Source organism: Semicossyphus pulcher, unplaced genomic scaffold, assembly GCF_022749685.1.
Source record: "Semicossyphus pulcher isolate SPU_LCO1_2020_fin unplaced genomic scaffold, fSemPul1.0.p SCAF_3, whole genome shotgun sequence".
Classification (NCBI taxonomy): domain Eukaryota; kingdom Metazoa; phylum Chordata; class Actinopteri; order Labriformes; family Labridae; genus Semicossyphus; species Semicossyphus pulcher.
Genome location: NW_027211704.1, coordinates 1,199,486 through 1,225,136, shown reverse-complemented (window position 1 = coordinate 1,225,136; position 25,651 = coordinate 1,199,486). Strand labels below are relative to the sequence as shown.

At 40.4% G+C, this 25,651-nt stretch overlaps 1 protein-coding gene across 2 annotated transcripts in view; it reads right to left on the bottom strand.

Annotated features, from left to right (window-relative positions):
- Nucleotides 1–672: 672 nt before the first annotated feature.
- The window catches only part of LOC138605514 (guanine nucleotide-binding protein G(s) subunit alpha-like), a 30,000-nt gene continuing 5,021 nt past the window's right edge, over nucleotides 673–25,651 (bottom strand). Inside the window, exons 3-12 of one of the 2 annotated variants that reach the window (XM_069677825.1) lie at nucleotides 23,619–23,673; nucleotides 23,157–23,276; nucleotides 16,291–16,388; nucleotides 5,943–5,997; nucleotides 5,687–5,760; nucleotides 5,374–5,432; nucleotides 5,125–5,245; nucleotides 4,149–4,279; nucleotides 3,875–3,957; nucleotides 673–2,400 (exon numbers count right to left, since the gene is read on the bottom strand). In XM_069677825.1, the coding sequence (XP_069533926.1) occupies nucleotides 2,254–2,400; nucleotides 3,875–3,957; nucleotides 4,149–4,279; nucleotides 5,125–5,245; nucleotides 5,374–5,432; nucleotides 5,687–5,760; nucleotides 5,943–5,997; nucleotides 16,291–16,388; nucleotides 23,157–23,276; nucleotides 23,619–23,673 (943 nt within the window). In that variant the 3' untranslated portion in view covers nucleotides 673–2,253. The remainder of the gene's footprint in view (nucleotides 2,401–3,874; nucleotides 3,958–4,148; nucleotides 4,280–5,124; nucleotides 5,246–5,373; nucleotides 5,433–5,686; nucleotides 5,761–5,942; nucleotides 5,998–16,290; nucleotides 16,389–23,156; nucleotides 23,277–23,618; nucleotides 23,674–25,651) is intronic. The other variant, XM_069677826.1, reaches the window with a different exon arrangement.

Sequence of the window (25,651 nt, the reverse complement as noted above, 5' to 3'; positions counted from 1 at the left end):
AGGTGTACCAAATAAACTGAGCGCATGTGATGTAGACCTGAAGTGAGAGGAGCCTCAGAATGAACCAAACACTAATACAAATGTTTCTTCTTCTTTAAGCAAAAAGAATTTGGTTTATGTAGAAACAAGCAATGTTTTGCAACTGGATATTTCCCTCTCCTTCAAAAGAGTTAAAGCTAAAATAAAAATAAAGAAATGTATACCCATCCCGTCGCTCCCAGACTCGCCACCTTTCTGAGATGTATGCAGATGTTACTGACAGAAAGCGAAGGAATCCTGGGGGACAGCTCACATAGGGACATAGATATAAGTGTACAGTACATATATATAAAATATAAAATCTGAAATATATTTTATATATATTAAATCGTGTTAGGGTTCAGTATCTTTCACTACACAGCATTAAGGTGGTGTGTCTGATTATCTTTTTTTTCTTCTTCATTTTTTTCAAATCCTATTATATAAACCAGAGGAGAGTCAAAGCAAAACAAAGAAATCAACGAACAAACAAATGTGGGGGAAAAGGAAAACTAAGCAACAGACGAAAGGCCTCCGCTCCGATCCGAGGCCCCTCCCCCCAGCCTGCAGCGGAGGGGCGAGCTAGCACGGACGAGGTGGGACAGACCCGTCCAGCTGTACAGCGCAGTGAAACATAACTTACATATTAGCTCATTTTTACACGTACAGTCGTGATCAAGGCACAGGGATCTTCTACAAGTTATTTTTTTTCTTCAATAAAGTTGTACAAAATAATACATTTTACAGTCTGTACAAGAATAATAGTCCAGCAGTAAAATAAAGACAGACGTACTCAAAGCCGGGAGGAGGGGAGGAACGAGGGGCTGGGAGAGGTGAGAGAGTAAGACGAAAGATATGGATGGGAAGGACGCAGGGGACTGATGAGCGTGAGCGTGTGTGTGTGTGTGTGTGTGTGTGTGTGTGTGAGCGTGAGCGTGTGTGTGAGCGTGAGCGTGTGTGTGTGTGTGTGTGTGTGTGTGTGTGTGTTCCCAGGTAAAAATGTTGTCTCAATAAGTCATTTCTTTCTTTTCATGCTTTCCTTTAGAGTTGTTTTTTTTCCTCATCAAATAAAGCCTCTCCTTTATTTTCCATATGTTGAATAGTTACCAAATAGCAGCAGGGGTGGGGGGGGCAAAGATGTATTTGTGTGTCTGTATATGTGTGTGTGTGTGTGTAGGTAGGTGGGGTTTAAACGGTGCACGAAGGCAGATCACACACACAGTGTACACCAACACACAAAATGGGGTAAAAACTAACAAAAACTTAAAGTTGAATCGTGTTATTACAGGAATATATAATATTTATATTTATATATATACATATTTATATACACACATATATAAATATCTATATATATAGCTTGGATTTTTTGCACTGCATGAAGTTCACTGGTATGCATGAATTTATGCATTGTATGATATTTTTCTTGTTTGTTTTTTTTTCCTTTTTTTAAGTTGGTTTCTGCCTTCCCTCCTCGACTTGTTTCTTGAAGAGCGGGTCATGTGAGCCGTGTGGTCTTAAGTTCGAGTCACGCTCACGTCCACAGGCAGCCGTTAGTCAATAAGTTTGTCTGTTTGGGCACAAAAAGGCTCACAGCCCTCCTCTGTATCAGCTTGCCACCCTCCATGTCCATATTTCTCTCCTCCTCCTCTTCCTTCGGCTTTGTCTTCAGCACGCGGTGAATAAACTCCTCTCTCTCAGAATACATTATTTATTTCAGCCTCTGTCGACTGTTTAAAGCAGGACTTGGTTTTCAAAACGGTCTGTCAGTGTGTATGTGGCTCCGATATGAGACATAAAACCTATTAAATGGTTCTTTTTGTCTGTAGTGTGTGTGTACCTGCGAGTGTGTGTGTGTTCATAAATCTGAGTGAGAAAGATCGCTTAAAGGAGGGACAGCCTGCACTGAGGGGTTCCAGTCCTCTTTCCTGGGTCAAAGGGGAGCCGAGTACAGCCGTCAGTGACGGCCAATAGATGATGAAACTGTTGATCATGTGTCCTTAAATGTTTTCTTTTAAAAAGAGAGTTTTTCCTTTTCTGTCTCTTTGAACTGAGTTACCAGGAGAAGTAGGAGTTGTAGAGTTGGAGGGGAGGGCAGGCGGTCGGTCAGTCGCTTGCTCGGTTGTTTGGTGACATTTGGGTGGAGGTGGAGGGGTCAATTGGCTAACTGGTTGTGGGGGGGGGGGTAGATAGGTAGGTTGGTAGGTAGATAAGTAGACTGGACGCCGCTGCCCATCACAAGAGCTCGTACTGCCGTAGGTGCATCCTCTGTATGATGTCACGACAGTCATTGAAGACACGGCGGATGTTTTCTGTGTCGACCGCGCAGGTGAAGTGGGGGTAACAGTAATGCCGTCCGTCCCCGCTGGCTGTGCTGATCCTCTGAAAAACACAAGGTGGTACTGATCAGTGTTCAGTGGAACTAACAGCTTGTAAACTACCGATCTTTCAGCTAACTTAAACATGTATCCATTGCTTTTAGCTGACTATTACAACCGTTTATATACAACTGTAAGCTAACCAATTTAACAGCTACTTTAAGCTAACTACATCAACAATTATCCTTTACGTTAAAGCTAACTATTTATCCTTTTTTTAGTTAACTACTTTACCTAATTATCACTAATTCTAGCTAACAATATCAACCATGTATCCATTACTTTAGCTTATTTTTTCAGTGTGCATTGATTTTAGCTTACTATTACAGCCATTTATATATACATTTAAGCTAACCAATTCAACCACTACTTTAAGCTAATAATTTAAACCGAGTGTCCGTTGCTTTTAGCTTACTGTTACACCCATTTATATGTAACTTTAAGCTAAACAATTTAACTGCTAATTTAAGCTAACTACCTCAACAGTTACCCATTTCTATTAGCCAACTACTTCATCTATTTATCCATTACTTGTAGCTAACAATTTCAGCCATGCCCTTTGCTTAAAGCTAGCTAGTTCAACCAAGTGGCCATCGCTTTTAGCTTACTATGAAAACCATTGAAATCTAAGCTAATGTATTATAACTATTTATCCATTACTTTTAGTCACCCATGCTACCCAACTATTTCAACAATATAAACATTACTTTTAGGTAAGTAAATTGTTTATCAAACACTTTAACATGATTAGCTGTTGTAAGTATTACTTTTAGTTAAACAACCTGACAGTTTTAATGTATCCACAATCTTCAGCTTTTTCACCTCTATCCATGAGAGCCATCGACCATGAGGTACATACGACTTAATTATTATGATGGAACATGCTCGGACTAAAACCTGCTCTGAAATCTACTGAGAATATCCTGCACAAAGTCACTGAGTAACACATGTAAGTGGCCATCTGTGAGATTTTGATTTGCTTTTGGTGACATCTTTGGTGCTAATCTGACACTTGTGTTTGGCACGACACATCCTGCCAATTACACAGTTGTGGGGATGTAACTGTGATGTCTTTTGGATTTTCTGTTAACGGCTGTCGCTGCTTTTGGACTTCATAAATCGCAGCTGAGATATACAGCGTTATCTTTCAGTGATTCAGGTGGCAACATTTAAATTCATTTAGACAACTATTTATTTATGTATAATGAAAGTGATGCTGACCAAAGATTCTAAAGGTTCATGATACACAACAGGTTTCATGTAGGTTTGTAATGCTGTTGACCTAATGTTACATTTCACTGACTGCATCCTGCTGATAGATGTTTCAGTATCGTTATAAATCAGCTGTTTTAAGGCCAATGGGGACGAAACCACCAGTGACTTTTCTTTGTTTACCAGACCTCATGTATATGTTAAGAATATATGGACAGCTCCAAATTCAAACTGGTGAAACACCTACCATTAAGTTTTAAACCTACCGGTTTTAAACCTACCAGAAACTCATCTCTGATGAAGTACTTTGCCCTTGTGACACGGGGATCTTCACCTGGCTCAGGTATTGCTGTTGAACAAGAAAAAAAAAGCAATATGACTCTCTGTCACGAAACAGTCTGCAGAAGCTCCGACAGCTCCTTTATTAAACCAGATTTTAACTCATCATTCTTTAGTGAAACATTATAAACGTGACTGTTAAGACCACAGAAAAATAAATATCAGTATTGTAATTGGTCAGCACAGATGTGAACCTCTCACCATCATCAGGTGTCGTGTAGCGGGAGAACTCGGGGAAGTACTCCTCAATTTTGGATTTCCCTGCCAAAACTTTCTCAGCGAGCAGGTCCTGTTTGTTCAGGAAGAGGATTACTGATATGGTCCGTAGCCACCTGAGGAGGGAAATGAAGAACGTGTTCAGTGCACTGATCATTTCATAAGGACCTCAGTTAAGTTGTTCTTCTGCCGGAGAGTCTGGATTTTCCAAGTTGCATTATATGTTAACAGGCTTTCAGAATAAGGGCATCATTTCCTCTGTAGGGCTGAAATCATCTTAAACACAGGATGCAGAGTTTGTGTGTATATCTGCAATTGGCCGCCCATTTGTGAGAGTTATCCCTCTCTTCCACTAGATGCATGTTAACGTTTTGCTACTGTTTCAATGATGATTTGAATCGTGCAACAAGGCAGGCCTCGTGTCTTCTATCCTTATGTTGTATGTCTTTCATTGTTTTATGAGGCATTCACTTTTGCAGGGATTTAGCAATTTTAATGCAACTGCTCGCCTCCCAACATAAACAAGTTCCCTCCAAACACCTTTCATCTTAAATTACTAACAGGAGAATATAACTGTGTGACACTTTAAAGGGAATGTGGGGTTGTTTTATCCTAGTTCATGTAGCATACTTAAGGTACCCTTTTATGTCATATGCCTTTTCTTTCCCTGTTTCCGTCCACCCTACTTGAGCTCCTCTCAAGCTACAAAACGTCTGTGATGGTTCTCAGTCATCCAGGTCTTGTTAATTCTAAGATTAAAAGGCAGCTGGACTTGGTCGAAGTTCTTGAAGACGTCCTCATCCGAAAAGCTTCTTCACTTCTAACTGATGTGTGGACGGAGATAGAAATATAAGCCAACGTAGGTCAAACCTACCAAGGCCTACAGCTGACCTACAGAGATTCTCTCAAAACAAAAACAACTTCTAGTTTCATGTTTCATAATTAAGAAGTTGGTGCTGACCTGTTGTTCCAAATGTTCTTGAAAAGGTTGAGGGCTTCCTGTAGTCTGTTGGTCTGATTGTCTTCTCTGATCACCATGTTGTAGCTGCTACTCGCCACCACAAAGATGATAGCTGTCACATCTGTAGCAAACAGCACACAAACCAGAGGCTAGGATGAACACAACAAAGATGGATACAACTACCTCCTGCACCACCGGGAATATGAATACAAATAAATAATACTCCATCGTAGCTACAAACAAACGTACCGTTAAAACACTGGATCCATTTTCGACGCTCGTCCCTCTGCCCTCCTACGTCGAACATACTGTGAGACAGAGGACAGAGTTTTATTTAAGTAATAAAAAGTAAATACAATGTAAATGTTCTCAATTAAAAGAAAGATTTAACGTTAAAGAAATGTTTATTATTGAAAGCAGTAGATACATAAGATGACGTGACGAATTCAAAGAGCTTATTGTCATTTTAAATGATTGCTCACTTTGATTTCTGAGAGGGAAGTTTCTGACTATTACTTCCTCACCAGAAGTAGCAACAAAAAAACACTTTGTGGTAACTCACTGAAAGTTGACTTTGTCTATTTGAAATCTTGTCTCGAAGATCCCAGACGTCAGTACTCTGCATCGCAGCAGGTCCTGAACAACAGAGAGGAACAGCCCGATGTTAGTTAAAGAACACATAAAAAGGGAAAGGGTCACAGACACAGAAGACAAGGAAGAGAATTTGATCTGAGATGTCAAGAAGACAGACGTAAGTATCAAATAAGGAGGGTAACAGAATAACAAGGTATTAAGGAAGAGATTATTAACACACTCACCTGATCAGTGGGTGTGTAGTCATTCTGCCGGACCATGTCGATCCTGTCCAAGAAGCTGCAACAAGAACAGAAAACACAGTCAGTTAAAGCCAGCAGCATAAGAACAGTAAGGTCTCTCAACACACAAACACACACACTCGGCACATCCAAGCACATAAGTACATAAATACGAGGGAGCAGGAGAAAGATGGAGGCTGTTGTTCGCTGAGCGGCCACCAGGGGGTGTGCGTTTTAATTCACCTAGAGATCAGAGGCAGCCGGTCTGAGTCACCAGCAGCCGTTTGCTCTGTCAGACCGGAGGAGCCTCGTCAATGGAGCTGCTGTAGTAGTACTTGCACAGGAGGAGAGGTGTGTGTGTGTGTGTGTGTGTGTGTGTGTGCACATGTGTGCACATGTGTGCGCTGTGGCAGTGTGTATGTGCGTGGGCGGGTATGCAGGCCTACATTGAGTTCAGATCTGCGCGGCGCCGGCCTGAATGCATGTTAATTGTTCCAAAGAGCTGGCCTACATTGTTGCTGCTTTTTAAAGGTGTGTGAGCCGCCCTCATGTTTTCATGATGACTGATTCAGGGTCACCTGCTGGAGGTGTCAAGACAAGACTCACATCAGGCCTCAGGAAAGACTTGTGATGCTTTCACATGAACATTTGCAACAACTTAACAAGGGAAAATCTCTCGAATGAACTCACTTAAAGGTGCTCTATAAATAAAGTTATTATTATTATCTTTACAGACTTCTATGGCCTGCTTTCAAACAGAACATTACAACTATGACAAGGTAAAACAACAATCAAGTGTTGCTGATGTTGATGTCAACCAGCTGCCTGTCATTTTAATTAAAGTTACATTTTAAGTCAGTTTGGGGATAAACAGGAAATTAAATGACAGCTGATTTTAGGATCGACATTTATTCATTTGTTTCACCCAGCAATGATCATTTTTCTGATTGTTTCATTTAAGAATCATTGAGTCTAATTAAAACACAGCATCTCTAACAATCCCTGATGTTTATTTTTTCTAACTAGCTTCTTATCTTTGATTTGTTTCCTTTTCAATTACTAGATATTAAAAAATCTTCAGGTCCTCACAACAAAGACATCCTCTACTAAAACCAGGACAAATTACATGCAACTCTTTATACATATAATGTGACGATTAGTGACACTAACTAATAGTAATGCTCTAAAAGACTTTACCTTTGTCTTTAAAAGGATATAAAATAACAGATTTAACTTTTTGTTTTAGATATTATTTTGTTAATAATTCACAATTACATGATGACACAACAAGGCTAAAAGTCTCCCTTTGTATAAAACATCTCTTGGTCAGTTCTTGTGGAATAGAAATGCTAATTTAATCAATTTCTATTTGTCATTGTTAAAGTACAAAAAGAGACTTTGGAATATATATAATATATTATAATATATATATATATTAATATATTATAAAAATATATATATATATAACAGTAATTACCAATATAAGAAAGTGTCATACCAGTTACTGCAACATCTCTTAATCTATTCTTTCCATTTTATCAACAACTCTTTCCTGTTTGAGTGTTTCTAATCCTGATATCTGGGTGTGTTTTCTGTGCCTGCATTGCCTCACATGTTTTTTGCTTTCACATTTCTTTTATGCGTTTTGTTTTTTTGTGTGAAACAAACTCATGTTGCAGAGACAGTGACAGGTATCAAATAAGTGAGGTGAATGTGTTAGCAGGACAACTTTTGGTTCACAATTAAAAACCGTTTATATCCTCTGTTTCAGAATGATGCCCTGTTACCTGCCAAAGTGGCGACTAACATGGACAGAGGCACTGATTTCCCGTCCTGTTTGATTCCTCTGTTTTTACTGATCGTCTGCCCGCCGCACTGACAACCTGAGGGGAAGGGAAGACGCTCGCTGGTAGCTGCCTCTCAGAGCAGAGGTATGTAACCCCCCGTGAGATAACCAGGAATGTGGCGGGCAGGGGTGAAATGTGACAGCAGGGCTGCAGGTAACACGCACTGCGAGGAACAGGGGGCTGGGTCTGTGGGAGCTACAGAACTGGACGGTCAGACAGAGGTAGAAAGAAACGGAGTCAGGAAGGGGAGAAAGTCGGTAACGAGAAAGAAGAGGAGAAAGAGTCTGGGGAACAAAGAGACGTCCACGTGCAGATCTGACAGGTATTCATAGAAAAACACACACGGAGGCAATTAGGCAGCAAACCAGCCGACCCCAGATCCACAGCTCAGCCCCTGCAAACGTCTATATCATCCCCTACTGATCCCCCAAACACATACACAGCCTAAAGTGACAGAGTCTAAACCTACAGCTGTACAGTGACAGAGTTAACATGGCCGCTGCCGACATCTGCCCAGGCCGGACTCTTGTTTATCCACGGCTCCAGTCTGAGGCGGCGACACGCCCAGGACAAACACACACGGCTCAATTTTTAGCAGTTCTCCCTATTAATAGGAGAAGTGCCAATAATAACCTCGTCGAGTAAGTGGAGCTAAATAATAGTGGCTGCCCCAGTAACAGAGAGGTCTGCGGTGTTATGTTTAACCTGTCAGGGTTATTCTGGGGCTGCAGACAGGCCGACTTAAACTCTGGAAATACACACACGACTCCCGTCTGGTGAGAGAAAATAACCCCGTATTTACAAGACAAGATAAAGTGTATTTTTAACTTTTCACTGGATTTTTGCAAGTGAAACAACTGTGGGGGTTTAAGGTAGGACAAACGAAAAACCTTATCTATATATTTAAATATTGTTCTTTTCTCAAATATAATTATTTCTTTGTTTTACTGTTACAGAAACAAACGTTTACACGAGATAGAAGAAAGAAAAAGATAAAGAGGCTACAAATTGTACTTTTCATGATCTCCTTTTATAATATATTAAATCTAAAGCTTTTTCTGTTAAACACAACTATGAATATATTAGCAGAACAGAAAGAAACATGCTTAAAATATATTCCAAAATTAAAATAATTTCTGTGCTTTTGACTTTTTCTTTCTAAGATTTCACTGAAACAAACGAGACTCTTTACATGGTGACACCACGAGAGGCTGCAGCATCAACATCTGCACCAACTCAATCTGATAACACTCCCATAATGCATTCATCGTGTTAAAGTGGCAGCATTAAGGACGAAGGATTAACCAGACTATGAACTAGTATACATCTTCAGCTCTACGTGGGATTAGGCTACTCTGAGCGGCCTCGTCTCGCCTGGATTACAGAACATTATAATCCTATATTACTGGGTTAAAAACACTGTGAACTCTACAAACAAGATTAAAAGGTTAACTATGATGTCATGATTTAATACTCATGAACATATCTCTATTTAAAAGAAACAGATTTTATGCATTTATGATTAAACAAATAATCAGCTGTAATAAAAACTTTACTGTTTCCTGACAGGGGTTACACATGCACGCACAACATCTGGGGAACTTTGCCCTGAATCAGAGCGACTCTGCTGTTTGCCGCTGTGTGACACACACACACACACACACACGCACACACACACACACACGCACACACACACACACACACACACGCACACACGCACACACGCACACACACACACAGGATTTCGTCCCTGTAAAGTGCCTCTTTCCGTATCTGCCAAAGTCCATTTCTGTCTCCCACGTTTTCAAGAAGTTCAGCGGGTATTTATTTTCACGTTCACATCATGTACTTTCAAAAGAGCTCGAAAAGCATCTCAACAAAGGCTTTTTATTAACAACTAATTATACCAACATTTCTGTTGAACTGAGAGACCAGTTAAATTGACCAAATATCCCACAATAAAAAAAGCAACCTGTTCATGTTCCATAAATAAACCCAGGACACAGGGAGGAGGTTTAAACACAGGATCTCCTACATACACCTGTGATGAGTCACTGCTAAATTAAAAATAGTTTACTATCAATGTGACGAGTGTGTTCTTAATATGGAGATAAATGTGGGAGCATAATAGAATAATTTCATAAGGCCCCGAACATTGTAAAAGCTATAATCAACTACACAAACATAAAAACTGCTTTTATTTAAAGTTTCTCGTGTAGTTTTTGAGAATTTTACTTTGGGTGTTTTTTTTTGCACCTAACAGAAGAAAGTTCGAGAGAAGAAAAATAAACAAGAACAACAAATTAAAAGTCTTAATTAAAAATGAAACATTTGTAAATGTTCAAACACAAACACATCGGTCGTGTTAAAACAAAAGGGAGGAAAGTTCAAATCTAATTTATCTATTACGTGAAGAGACTCTGTCCAATATTAGACACACATGTTGACATGCATTTTACCAGAGTCAGCTTCAGCAGTCCCTCAGCACATGTTCCCAGTACTGAGACCATGTGAAATAAAGATTTTTAAATTAAGTTGGATATGAAGACTTTTCAGTTACGAGTCCACCATTAAACTCTATCATTAGTAGAACTCTTAATCATGAAGTACAAAAGCTTAATTGCACAACTTATAAATTCAAAGCAAATCCAGCAAAAATTACGAGAAAAAACTGACTCACTTAAATCACCTGAATTTGTAATTTCTGCATACTTAAATCAGTCTTTGCACAAGAGAGAAAAGCGAAGCTTCAAAAGCCGCTGAAAACACCAAACACAAAGTCAGACGATCTTTGGTTCCTTCTTAAAGGGAGGAAAAGATTGTGTACGGGATGATTCGAGGGGATTTACTGCGTCTTTGTACGTTTAATTCTTCACATTACGAGTCGAACAAACCAAAGACTACAGCAGCCGATCCTTAATCAAACACACACACATCCAATGAGAGAGAAAGAGGAGGAAAGAAAAGAGAGAGAAGCTGTGTCTGACATTACAGCGCGGCTCCAAAAATAGCTCCCCGGCGCCCTGGCCTCCAGCTTGGTTGTCATGGCGACAGAACCACAGGCGCTATAAATAGACGATCGGCTCCAAATCTTGTGCGACTGGAGCGAGGCCAGAGAGAGGGAGAGACAGACAGGGAGCGAGGGAGGAGAGAAAAGAGAGAGAAGGAGAGAGGGAGAGAGGAAGAAAGAGACAGATAGAGAAGAAAAAAGGGAAGAAGGAATGATAGAAGAGAGGGAGAGGGAGAAAAAGAGCGAGCAAACAAAGACATACAGAGAGAGAGAAATGCAGGGAATGGAGGGGGAAAGAGAGAGAGTGGAGGACGAAGTGAAAGAAAGAAATGAAGAAAGAATAAAAGAAGAATTTAAAGAAGTTAAGATTTAACAAAAGAACAAGTCACAAAGATAGAGGAATAGAACAAAAACAAAAAATCAGAAAAGAAAAAATAGAAACAAGAGATTAAGAAGGTTGAGAATTTATATTTGACAAATATTTCGAGAAGAAAAAAAAGAGAGGGGGAAATTATAAAAAAGAAAGAAAAGACACAAAAAAGAAAAGAGATGAGGAAGGTTTTATATATAAAAAATTGGGGGGAAAAGAGAGAGAAGGAAAAAATAAAGAACATCAAAGGAAAGAAAAGAAACATAAAATGACAACTTAAGAATGAATAAAGAAGAGAGCAAGAGAAAGTTTAAAACATCACAGATTGGGAAAAAAATCAAAAGATCGAAGACAATAAAAGTGAGAAGAATGGAAAAAGAAGAGGAAACCTCATACTGGGAACTCTGGATGTTTAACAGCAGCTGAACGTTGTAACTCAATCACTGAATACACACAGCATTCACAAAATCACAATCCAGTGAGATTAAAGCGACTTCTCCCAACTTTAACGTGACTCATGCTCCACATCAGCACAGCGAGACCATGTTCGACATCTAAACATATTCACACTCGCATCACACAGACTCACCACTACAACCCCCCAAAATCAGTTTGTGTTTTACCCTCTCTCTCCCCCCTCTCTCACTCTCTCTTTGCGATGACTCAGAGACTCAATCCGAGCCATTTTCTGTCCCTGCAGAAACACCACCACACATCACAGAGAGAGAAAGGGAGCGAGGAGAGAGAGGAGGAAGAGGAGGCTCTGGGGAGGATGCCGGAGAAGTAAATCAGGGGGACTCCGGAGCATGACGGCACATTATCGCCGAGACAAAACTTCAGAGAATTGAGAATGCAAACAGACAGCGTACGACGATGTTCCATCACACTGTTCCTCTCGTCATCACGGTGTTTACATCTGAAAAAGTGGTTCAAGGCCTAAACAGTACAGTCAACAAAATCCTGCAGGTTACCACGGCTTAATTAGCAACGCTGGGTTACAACGAACTCTCAAACAAATAGAACTCATGCCTATTTGCAAATCATTGATTAATTGTTGACTCTATAAAATGGCATTATACTGTATGGTGCAATATGACTTAATTATGATTCAGTTGTAGGGTTGGACGAGTAGAACAACCAGGAAGTGGATATAAATGAGTCAACAATCAGAAATGTTGCTATTCCAGTTATTCTGTATCACGCTTTACATTAATTACCTTGCTGGGTTTATTTCCCTGTTCGTGCAGTGATGCAAACCTCTGAACTGAACAGCTTTATGGTCATCAAGAACTTTATATGATTTTGGGACGCCTGCTTTGTTTTTTGGCTAATCAATTCAGTACAATGCCTGACAGACAGAAACTTCTCTGGTTGGGTTTCAGTTTACACTTCACTTCGCTGAATTTTAAGAAACTCGAGGATATATAAATATTAATTATGCATTAAATAAAACTCACTTTAATTTTTTATGTCCTTTCACTATGACGCACAGTGTTCTGCACTGTGTTTTTGTTTTAATGTTCTCACATTCAAGTGAACAAAATCTATACAGACAAAAGGTCCCTCCCTAAACAAGTAAGTAGGCTAAATTAAATAGCTTTGCCTTTCGCTAAGGGGAACTTAAAGTTGACTCTTATTCAAACATTTGCCAATGTACAAACAGCAGATTAGAAACAACATATTCATTATTTTAGAATCAAGTTTCTGGTCACACGATCAATTCAAGTCCAATATTCATTTCTTGCTCTGTTTTTGGTCTCCACCAACTCCTCAGAATATTTGTCAGTGTTATGAGCTAGTTTTTGTGTTATGTCATAAAATCTTTATAAATCAAAGAAAGTAAACAACGTAGGTTATCTCACTCAAATTATGAATATTAGCACCTTACAGCACCATACAGCATAACGAGCATAGTTTAAAAACACATTTAAAAGTCGCAGCTCTGTGCTTCACTTTGGTCTCTGTCTCTAAATACACGATTGTCTGCGACTGGTCAGCAGTGTCTCATGATTTGCTGTTTTTCAGAACTTCCTGTGAACCATGTGTTAGCGTTCACTGTCTTTGTTTACGCCACTTCTCTTTTAAAGGAATAGTTCAGCATTTTAGGGAAATGCTCTCGTTCGGGTTTTTGCAGAGAGGAAGATATCACTGTCATGACTGAGGTACAGAACACAGCCAGTTAGCTTAGCTTAGCACAAAGACAGGAAAAAAATGGCTAACCAGGCTTTGGCAAAAGACAACTAAATCTATCTACTAGCAACTCTGAAGCTTACTAACAAACGCATTACAGGATATTAATGGTTCCATTTAAAACTGAACAAACTACATGTGTTACCGGGGAATATGCTACAGGCTTTATAGGGCTCTGCCAGTTACCTCGCAACCTCATCGTTACAACAAGCATCCAGGAAGTTTGGACAAGGTGCTGTTTAAATTTTAGGCAAAGCTTTAAAACCCGACCTTTATCAATCCACTGAGGTACTTGTGCCATGCGGTGCCATGTTCCCTAATTTAGAATTTTTTATTCATTTTTCAAATTCTGATTATTTCACTAAGGCTCTACAGTATGTCTCTGTTTTTAAAATAGTCATCAAGTGTTGCATTTAATCGCTTTTACTCACAGAAGGAAAAGTTTCAAAGCCTTTATAGTGGTTAATACATTTAAAATAAATTCCAGACGAATCATGGCTGAACAGGAACGACTTCTTCTCCGGAAGTGATTTACAAATCAGGAGAAAGTGCCAAAAATAACTCACGGTAAAACACAAACCTAAAGTACGCTAAAGTAATCAACACGACAACAACCCAACTGGACACAAACACAGTTAATAAAGGTCCACGACATCCATGCAAACAAAGTGTGTCACCATATAAGGAGACAGGAAGTGTTAATAAATAAACAACAACAAAACACATCATAGAAGAGCATGACGGAGCAAAGACTCTGCCAACAAAGCTTCAGTGACTTCCTCTTCATCAGACAGAGACAGCAAAGCATCAGCGCCCCGTCAACTTCTTCTTCTCTTTATTTATTTTGATCACAACGTGAATCACATGATATAATTGGTGTTTTAGTAAAAGGGAGAGGCGGGAGAGTGTGGGGTGGCCCTGACTTCTCCCGCACTGATCCAGGCCTGACATTTTCATTTAATGCTAACAACCTTCATCAATAATGCTGAAGTTGTCTCTCTGCTAACACACTCGCTCATTCTTTCTCCTTCTGCAGCCTGCCTGGGTTAAAAATAGCTCTCCCCTCTCTCTTTCTCTGCTTCTCCGTTTACATAAGCACATAGAGGGGGGAGGGGAGCACTTCCGGTCTGGCCACCCAGCCCAGCATCTGATCCATAACACTGGGGCTGCTGGGTGTGGGAGAGGAGAGGAGAGGAGAGGAGAGGAGAGGAGAGGAAAAAGAGGAGAGGAGAGGAGAGGAAAAAGAGGAGAGGAGAGGAGAGGAGAGGAGAGGAGAGGAGAGGAAAAAGAGGAGAGGAGAGGAGAGGAGAGGAGAGGAAAAAGAGGAGAGGAGAGGAGAGGTCCCGCAATGCAGGGAAGCCCTCTCTTTTTCTATTTCCATCTGTCTCTTCAATTCTGTCTCTTTGTCAACTGTTACGTCTCTCCTTTAGCCTGCAACTGTCCACAATCACATTTTTTACTAGGACGGTTTTTCGTTCTCATCCTACCAAAAGCCTGGCTGACATCCCAACGTCCCACAGAAAACAAACAACGAAACACCTGTGGCCAGAAGTACAGTCTGACATGGACACACATAGACACTCACAGTGACTCGTGTGTACATGGGCTTAAGTAATATATTTAAAGTCAAATTTAAGGGGAAAAGTTAAATCAAATAAGATGTAATCTTAGTTACATTCACCTACAACAAACACACAAACCTGTATACCTTACCTGCCAACACAAGTCATTTTAAAACGGCTCATATACGTACAAAGCTGGAAATCTGTAATCAAGCACCAGAAGAGCTTCACTCCTTCTTACCGCCAACGTCTCCCAATTCAGTGATCCTACAAACGTAGGTCTCAAGTTGAGGTCAAAAGTCTCCTCAAAATGGCATGACGCTCACTTTGTAAACTATGGTCCCATTTACAGTGAAATAGATGATAAAGCTAACCATGGACACCGTCTTAGTTTAACATTTAAGCATGCTAGCATTTGTTAAAGATATAATCTCAAAGATGTTAAGTCTCTCTCTCTCTCTGAATGAGGTAACACATGGTGACTGAGCCTATGTCCCACTGATGAAAGCCTTTGCATTTGCAGTATATAGTATTATTATGGGCTGGGTGTCTGTGGCGGCGCCCAGTTAGTGACACGTTTTCCATCAGCCAGCAGTGGTTGGTCTGCCAGAGAGGGTAGGCGGAGCTAAGCGGCTGCTTTTCCGCTCTCTGCAAGTGTTGCGAGTAAACAGTAATCTACTATGGCTGAACAAACAAAGAAAAGATGGATGACTACAGATACAACTTCAACAAGAAGTGAAAATCCAAAGAAGAAGAAACAAACTCGACGCTCAGATGAAGCAAACAGTCTGAAAAGGAAAGCGACCGTCAGCCAGGAAAATCAAGAGTTACAACCGGAGCCGACCGTGGACGGACATCTCGGACGTGTGCGTCTGCATGTACCTGTTATTGCCATCAGGTGCCGCCAAATAGAATGAAACTGAGATCTTCGAGATTATCACTGAAATTATAACTGTTATAACAAAGTGTTCAACAATACTGTCGAAACACATTTTTACCTTATGATGGTGCAAGTGAAAAGTCGGGGTGTCAGTAAAGTTCACTCTGAGGGATCATGAATCTGTGCATCTAATTTTACGGCAATTCTACGCAATAGTTGTTGAGATATTTAAGCTGATTATGAGTTTATTCATAACAACTTGCAACATACCGCCGATTAATACATGCCGACTAGAACGAACACACTCACATGAGGTAGAACAACAGTGACTGTAGCCTCATGAACTTTGTCACCTTGAACTCACATCACCCACACACCCGAACACCCCACAGTGTGCAGACTTCTGCAGGTCTGTTGTGAAATATCTGTACTTGTGTGTTGCAGGTGTTTGTATGGAGGCGAAGAGAAGGAAACAGATTTAAAGAGTCTTACTACTGTGCGCAGTCGATGAGTTGATATTCGTTGGACCTTTCCCAGCAGGCCCGCACACCATCGTCCTGCCAGAGGATCTTTGAATGGTCATAAAACTCCTGGAAAGAGAAAGACGGGTCTGGATTAACAACATACCACCACTAGAAATAACTGCAAGTCAGACTGCTGTTTACGGTTCCCTGAAATAAAGACATGATATCCCAAATAAAGCTGAAGGAAAGTTTATGTGTGAGTATAACAAGAATCTTTCCAAGAAACAGCAGCTAAAAGTAAAACATGATATTCATTATGAATCATTTATATTTCTCAGGGTTTTCAGAGAAAAGAAAAAAGAAACTGCTGCTGACCTCCTGAACACAACACAAGTTCACACCGCTTCACTTTCCATTGTAGACGAGCATTGAAAACTATGCAGAGCTTTTCTGAAAGGCTTCTCCTTTCGATGTTCCAGGCCGCCAACATTATAAATATAAACAAAAGATGTTGATTGTTAAGATCTTCAGTAAATTATGGGGGGGCTGAGTAAAGAACACGGTAGGTTAAAGCTGTTTCCGACCACAGCCACAAGTGACCGGAGCAGAGCACCAGTCTTTTCACACCATGGACAACTATGTTTGAAAATCTCCTTTCCCAGGTTACACTTCCCACTGAAGATACCAACTACAAGACATTATAACACAGCTGTCTCAAACACTTGATTCTGATTGGTTAATGACGGCATTCCGAGGTCTGTTATTGCTCTGTAACAGACCGTTGCTAAGGATGCAGCTCTCATCACATAATGCGGAGCACTGACTGTAATCATATCAATCTGCTGAAAGTAAATTTAACATCAGTCTGTTTACAGAAAGAAAAAAAGAAAACAGTGGAGAGAAAGCAACAAAGGTTAAAACATAAAAACAGTCCAGCTCAGCCTGTCAGCGTTCCATCACGCTCAAGCAACCTGCTCACTTTACATTATCCCTTACATAAAAACACCACCTCGGCTCAGGTGGGGGGGATAATAATAATAATAATGTTTAGACTATTTCTGTATCTGTACTGAATTTCCCCTCTGGGGATCAATAAAGTGCTATCTTATCTTGAGACTAATTAGCTGTTGTATTGTATTCATCCTGCTTTAATCTCAGGGGTCTGAATTTAACTGTAATAAACTCGTGATCATTTTTCAGAATTGACAACCGATCCACCTGACGTTGAAAACCACAGGCAAATTTAAGTTAAGAAATATTTAGCAGATTATTATTCACATAATGATTTCGTAATAATTTTACATATAAATACATCTATCTGTATAAAAATCTACTTAAATGACAATGTTTTAGTTTAAGTCCAGGGCTTGGGCCACTTTGAGTGCAACTGTTCAGGAAGCCTCTCAAAGGCTCTTTGTACCATCGATTAAAAATCCACAGTTGGGAATCACTGCTCCAAAGGGTCAAATCAACAAGTCAATAATAATAATAATTAAAAATAAGCAACTCATTTGACAAGAATTAATCATGTTATCATTTTCTTTTTCAGCAAGACAACCCAACATTTTGTCGTTCCAACTTGTCAGAGATCCGGTCTTTACTGAAATCAATCGATTTGACTTTGTTGCTGTTGGTCAGACAAAACGAGACGTTTGAGGACATCATCCTGAGAACTTATGACAGTAATGTCTCTACTTTCTGACATTTTAGGGACAAAAAGATTCATCGGGAAGAATAATCAGCAGATGTGTATCCATGCCAGAAAGATAAATTCACTAAAATACACTGAATGCAGCACACACCACAGATCCACTGCACACATTGTTGGGTGGTAATGTTAGAAAGAGTTGGGTCTGGTTGGTGTCTTAGGATGATAAATCTGTTTAAGACCAGATTTCTCGTCTGATTTACCGTGGGTGAGAACGTTTGAGGACAGATGGCGGGGAGGCACGGAGACTCCCTGGTTTGTAGTTTCAGGCCGGCTCGCAGAGGAGCGGCAGATGAGCGGTCTCTGACTGAGGCAGGAAACAGAACAGTTCACTGAGTTCATGAAGAAACGGACAGCTTTGTCCTGACACAAGGCTTGGCTGTGACTACGCAGGGGCCTATCTCCTCAGTACGATCTTCAGTTGGTCACACACTCAGCGGTCAAGCACAAAAAGCCATTATGAGCCGAAGAGAACAGAGAATACCCTTAAAAATATTTCATCTTTAGAGTGAAGAGTGAGCAGCGTTTCCAGAAGCAGATCAAACTGTTTGGAAGTTGTGGATGTGTTCCAGCTCGTGCAATGACTTCTAAAGACAGAAGGCACCGAGAGTAATGGGGCATGACAAACTGAGTAACAGAAGTTAACATGAAGTAAAGGGAACGTAAGAATGATACGTATACAATGATTTTTTTATCTTTGCGAAAAAAGATTTTCACTCGTGTTGTTTTTGTCGTCCTTTGCTCTTTTTTACTTTTTCATTTGAGAGATAAAAAAATCCAGAGGCCTCAAACTCCTTTGGAATAAACTGAGCCTGAAAGAGCCACACTAATGTAGGAGGAAGGAGTTAACAGGTTATCTATTTATTTATTTATTTATTTATTTATAGGTGGGGCGGTAAAAAAAAAGTCAATATCAGAAATTCTGTTGAGTTCTTTCCCTGATTACTCAATTCATCATTAAGTCTAATAAATGTCCAAAAAAAAGAAGTACATTAGTTTACATTAGTTGGTCAGTTTCCTTTCTTTAAGTCAACTTTGTCCAACAACTAACAGAAACTACAAACAGACTTTACTTTGATACGATGGAAAAATAAGCAGCAAATCAACACATCTGAGAAGCCGGGACAAATGAACGTTTGATAAATTGTTTGGAAAAAATGGAAATAACTAAACACTGGTGCAAATACTAATAAAGCACTGCCATGTAAAAAACTAAATGTTATATGTAACTTAGCTCATTGATCCACCAAGTATTGAAATGGGCGTGACATTTTCTTTGAGAAAATATGAGCAGCTTTGAAAAGTTAAACTTTTTGTCAGGAGAGAGAGAGTGGTGACAGACTCAGAGCTATCATAACATTTACCAATAAGTAACACTTTTTCTTTTTCATCTAATCAGAAGAATAAATCGTTTAACTGCCGTTTCAATCCGCCAATAACAGAAACATACACAGTAGGTGGCGACGTTTCAGGAGGTCAACAAGGTCCACTCTCACATCTGTTTCTCTTCACTTTTCAATTAAAGACGAAACGTTTTTCATCATAAAGTTTATTCATGGCGACTTGTATAATTCAGAAAGTTTGACAGAAGAAGAAAGCGTCTTTATGAAGCCTCTTGCTGTGGTCGTGCAGCTCAGTGAAAGTTTAAGAATAGGGACGGCTGTGACCTGAGAGCAGAGCGACTCTGAGTGCTCTGCAGACATGCTGCAGGATTAATGAGTTCACTCTGATGTAAGTTACATGTGAATAAAAAGGTTGAGCAGATGGTACTCTGTGTAATACAGCAGGTAACATGTTGGAGGTATGATATCAGTTATACTGCACAACATATTGATCATATTTTCTTATTTCAAACATCTTCGAGGGTTAGGGTTAATCAACTTTTCTGGACCTGGTGCACACACAATACTTCCTACAAACAACTGAACATTCAGAACCTGACAAACGACAGTATGAGGTGCACAGAGAGTCCATCTCATAACATCTCCTGTGACTGTTGAAGAGTTGATCCTTACACACATGGAGGAGGGAGTTCATCTTGCAAAGCGCTGTCATGCAAATTTGTGATTGAGCTGCTTACAGTAAATACAACTCACTTGTCTAACTTGACTACATTCACTTGTCACTGCACTGTTGCATGCTGGGAGCAAAGAGGCGCAGGACAGGTGGCAGCAATCGCTCTGCCAGGAAGTAAAAGGCCTTTAAGTGAATAAACTAGGTAACAACTTTGATCATAAAAGGTGTGATCAGTTTTTTTGCGTGAATAAAAAGTGTGAGAATTATTGATTATAAATGAAGCGTGAAAGGAAATCAAAAAAAGACTATGGAGGTTCGATCCAGGGCTCGAGCTTATTTTCACTCCCTTCCTCCTCTGCTACAGGCAGAGTCAACCAGTCCGACTGGTTTCCAGTAGGCCCTGAGGGCAGGAGAGGGGGAGCGGGCTGAGGAGGAGGAGGAGGAGGAGGAAGAGGAGGAGGAGGAGGAGAGGCCGAGTCTCAGATAGTTTTCTGCTGTATTCTCTTCCCTGAACAACCAACCGTTCACTTCAACAGGAACGGAAGAATCAGCTGAGACAAAACCAAAGGTTTTTCTTCTGCACAATGATGTCATTAAACTGGTTTAGTTAACTAGCTGTCGTTGTCCTTAACTCATTTTTAATAATAACAACTTCTACGACTCCAAACGCCTTTAAGCCACATGTGAGCACGTGAAGAAGACCAAACCCAGTGTGAGAGCCCCTCCATCGAGACCCTGCAGGTCTTCAGTGGAAGGTTAGAGACGGACTGACAGCCCGGGGGACGGGTCAGCTCGAGACCGGCCCGCATAATAAATTTGCCGTGAAGTAACAGAGACAATATCAGGAGACTTCTTTTGCTTACACACAAATACACAAACTCGTCACTGGAAACAACCAGTATAAACACAGCAGCTACCCGGGAGAAAAACAGGGAAGACACAGTGTTCTTCCTTCTCACGAAACGTTTCACTCACCAGAAAACAGCTGAAAGTCTATTTAACAAAGTGGATAATACGACACAGGGTTTGTTTTCTTTCTAATGTCTTAACTTTATAGTTACATTCATCATTTTTACACAGTTTGAAAACATCTCGTCTCTCCTCTTAATATTTGCTGAACTCTTAAAATGTGTTTAACATTTAAAGCTGCAAACTCGGTTCTTTGGGACCATCATACCGAGTGTACCGTGCACTTCTAGCCATGAAAAACCCTCAACATATTAAAGTTACAGTTAGCACCAGCAGAAAAACAGCTGCAGAGCCCCATCGTTCCCAAACTGTAAAGTGTGCTGTCGATAAACCACGTCGAACAATTGTTTCAGGTGAAATGAAAAGTTTTCATCATAAAGACAGAAGTGATTACACGAATGAAAGCGTTACACAACATCATGTCTTATTGTCTATTTACCATTTTTGACAATGGACAATGTAACCGAGGGAAATCATTTTGTCTGCGTGAGTCAGTTTCACTCAAAGAGACGGAGCTGGATCTCCTACATTAGATTTCTGAATGAAATGAAGAAAAAACTACAAGCAACAACTTTAAAGACAGAATCATAAATTAAATCAACACATGAACAAACTCATCTTAAGAAACCGGTTGCTCTAAATTACAGCCACAACAGCTCCTTCAATCTTTGACAAACTAATGTGTCACATTAGTGTTACACAAAAAGGTGAACAGATGAACATCTGTCGCAGCAGTGATTCTCTGACAGGCCGGCGGGAGCAGCTCAGGTAGGAACCCCCCTGAGTCTGTGTGTTTCTGGAGGACACCTCCCTCCGGACACATTTAGGGTTATTACAGACAATCAGTGTTAATAGGCGGTGTTGATCCCTCAGGTGAGAGGCTCATTCAATTCACAGCCTCCCAAGCGGAAGCACACCTGCTAATTACTGAATCACTGCGCAAACAAACTGAGCTGCTCACCTACAGCACACCTAGGTAAGGAGACCTGCAGGATTCAGCAGCGAGAGCTGATCCTTTACAGCATGAACAAGTGATCAAACTCTTTCATTAGTTAAAAGAGGAAACATATTTATAGAATCAGAAGATTTACGTTATCAGCTGGATATTCTGAAATAAAGATCATTCAATCCAAATCAGCTGATATTGTGGAAAGCGACTGTCAGGAGTGTTAGCTGCTTATGGAACAGACTGAAGTCAGGAGTCATGCTTCTATATGAGCTGCAAAAGCAAAGACGACTTATATTTTCTATATAGTTATTTTTAATGTCTGCCTCTGCTGTCACCGGGTCTGTGTGTGACGTAGCGATTTACCGCACGCTTCCCAAACCGTCTTTGTTCACATTTCCACAACAACGATCCCCGGTGAGTTTCACTGTTCAAAGGAAGCAGGAGGACATATTTTTTTTAGAATCCACTATTTACACACACACACACACAGACACAGACACAGACACAGACACAGACACACACACACACACACACAGTATTTTTCCACCTAACTGCCTGAAACCAATCGGTCCAACCAATCCACGCCAGTCACCCTGCAGCTCACACCCATCAGTGTTTCTCGCAGAGCGATTGTTTGGGGACCAGGGACATATTTGTATGTTTAAAATATCTGAAAGTAAAAATCCTCTTAAAACAAAACACCTGCAAAATAGGCCTGAATGACTCAGGAGAGGTCACACCATGATCCTTTGTCATTAGAACACGTACGTTAGGAGTCGAGTGAGTTGGGACAGTCCTTAATCACTGCAGATGGCATCACTGTCCTGGATAAAATGATGTATAACTAAACAAGGTGTAATACATTTCCCTCCATTTGAGGCGCCCGTTCAGCTCAGCAGTATAATGGTCCATCCCATGTACAAAGGCTGACTCCTCGATGCGGCGGCCCCGGGTCGGACTCCCGCCCTCGGCCCTTTGCCGCGTTTCGTCCCCACTCTCTCTTCCCCCGTTTATGACACTATCCACTGTCCTCTCTCTCCCTCAGTAAAGGCATTGCTGCAATATCGCATCTACCAAAGCGGGACAAAGTGGCGTCACAGTGACCTTGACCTTTGATCCCTAAAATCTAATCAGATCATCCTCGAGTCCCAGACTCTCAGACGATGTGTGACTGTGAAGTTTCTGGTTTAAAATGGTTGAAAGGAGAGAACCGATGTGCAGAAGTCTACAAAGGAGATGAGGCGAAACTTACCGAAGGAAACTCAAAGTCCTTCTGGTTCACTTGGTTCAGGACGTAGTCGATTCGGCACTGGTTTGCAGGAGAGGCTAACTTGCATGGCGGTGTGAGCGTAGTCATGGCAGCCACAATCGTCTGGATGGAGAGAACGGAGAAGGATGAACACTTACAGAACATCAGGGTAAATATGTGACCCCTTGGTCGTGTACATTCCTCATAACAGATTTCATTTAAATGTGTTGCTTAATATTTAAAGCAATCAGCAAACAAAACATTCTTTCCTTGCTTAAATACGTCAGTAATAATTAACCTGCTTTTGACTTTAATGTTAAGATATTTAGAAATTAAAATATACATTTTGACACACAAATCCTTTAGAGGCGAACAGACGATGAACAAATCTGCAAACAATGTAAGTCCTGTTCAAATATCCCAGGTCATGACTGGGTCAAAGTAGGTCAAAGGTGAACTTCTTACCTCTATCGCTTCTTTAATGTTGTTTTTAATATCGTGAATTTTCTGTTTTTTCTCCCTGTGAAAAACAAAGAAAGGCTCATGTTATTTATTACTGCACAGCAGGCATACATCTTGATTTAATAATGACGTTTAGCATCAGTTTGCTTAAATGCAAATAAAAAACTTTGCAGAAAACATCGTGACAAGGATCTTGAAAAAGCAACATTGTTGTCAAAATATATTTTTAAGAATAAGAAAACCTTTATTGATTATTATTATTATTATTATTATTGATCCTCAACAGCAGCAAAGAGACGACAACAAAGAGCACACGCGGTGCACACAGTGCACAATATAATCAAACAGTGGAAAACAACTCTAAAACAACAACTTGTTGCATATATAATCTGGAGGAGTTATTGTTTATGTTGTATTTTACATTTAACAGGAAAAAGATCAAATATCTAAAGTAAACCAACATTCTTTGTGGCACAGAAATATATTAAAACAGAAAACTGAACTTTAATTTCAACTAAAACCTTCCACGAGCACAAAAGTGTTATCAAACACAGAGAAATGTTTTGTTGTGAAGACAAAGAGGATTTCAGCATCAGCACAGCTCAGCACTCAGGTTATTCAGTCTGTGGGCGTCACTGATAAAAGCAGCACAGGTCGAACGTCACGCACGTCTTTCAGAAACCAGAGCTGCCAGCGTACGTGTGAAACTCTTTCAAAAGTTTGAAAAGTCAGATTTGATACTGAAATTCCCCAAATGAATGAACCTGAGAGCTGCTTACACAATCAGGTACCTGCACGTGAGATTTCTTCTGAATGACTCAAACATTTCAGTATATCAGAGCAATAAGAAACCAACCTGTGAGTCGTACATCTGAGTGCACTGTGGAGAATATTCTGCTGACATTAAAGCAGCTGAACGTCCCATTGAGACATCATTTATGCTACTCATCCGATTCTTAAAAAACACTGCATTGCATTATTTATTTAAATTAGTTTACATGCAAAGATTTATAGAAAAATGTTGTCCGATTGTAGAAAAAGTCGTTCTCATGATGTTTGATGTATAAGGGGTTGTGATGCATACACATGTAGATCCCACTGTTTGATATTTTGTCCCATCCCTACTGTTGATCATGTAAAAATAATTCAGAGAGGTCTGTTGCTGCTTTCAGAGGATTGTCATTTTTTGATTTAGTTGCTCAGACAAAACAAACCTGTATAAACCCACGTTTTAAGTTCTAAAGAAAGCTGTGGTGTGATTGACAGCCGTCTCCTCGGTTAGAAAACAGTCGAGCCAATCAGACGTTTGGAGGCAGCCAAAAGCCAAAACTCTTCAACATCATTAACATATAGAAGCAACTGTTGTGTTTATATATTTCTTCCACTGATGACAAAAATGTTTATCATCGCTACCGATGCTTGAATGTTAAAGTATGGTCAGCGAGACAGAATCATCAACATGATAATCAGAATCTTGTGGTGCTGAGAAAGAACACAGAGCCTGTTGATCATCTCACACAAGTTCTCAAACTTCTGATCCCACTTCTAAAATTAAGATTAAAAAAAAACACACACAATAAATCTTAATATTTCCATAAAGACAGCAGATGTCTGAACTTTGTAAGAGTGTCCTCAAAGAGCTTCTCTTGACTCCTTGTGCCTTTATTTCCCTCAGAGCGACCGCAGTGTGATAAAGAGAGGAAGACTTCCTGACACTAGAACCTCCACAAAAAACAAACACCGCTCCGTTCTCTTCCCCTCTCACCTTCCTCCCATATCCCTGTGTCACTCCCCATCATCTCCTCACCCTGCCAGCACCCTGCGCTCACTGGCTCTGCCCTGCACCCAGAGAGCGACCCAGCAGGGTGAACCCAACCCTCAGGACTAAACAGGACTTCTGAGCGAAGTCCGACTGCGGGTTTGTCCTGACTCCAGAGCGTCTGTGTCTGTGAGAAGCATCTGTTCGACGTGACCCAAAAATAAGCACATGATGATGCTCCTACCCCAACATCCCTCTTCTAGGAAACCCATGATTA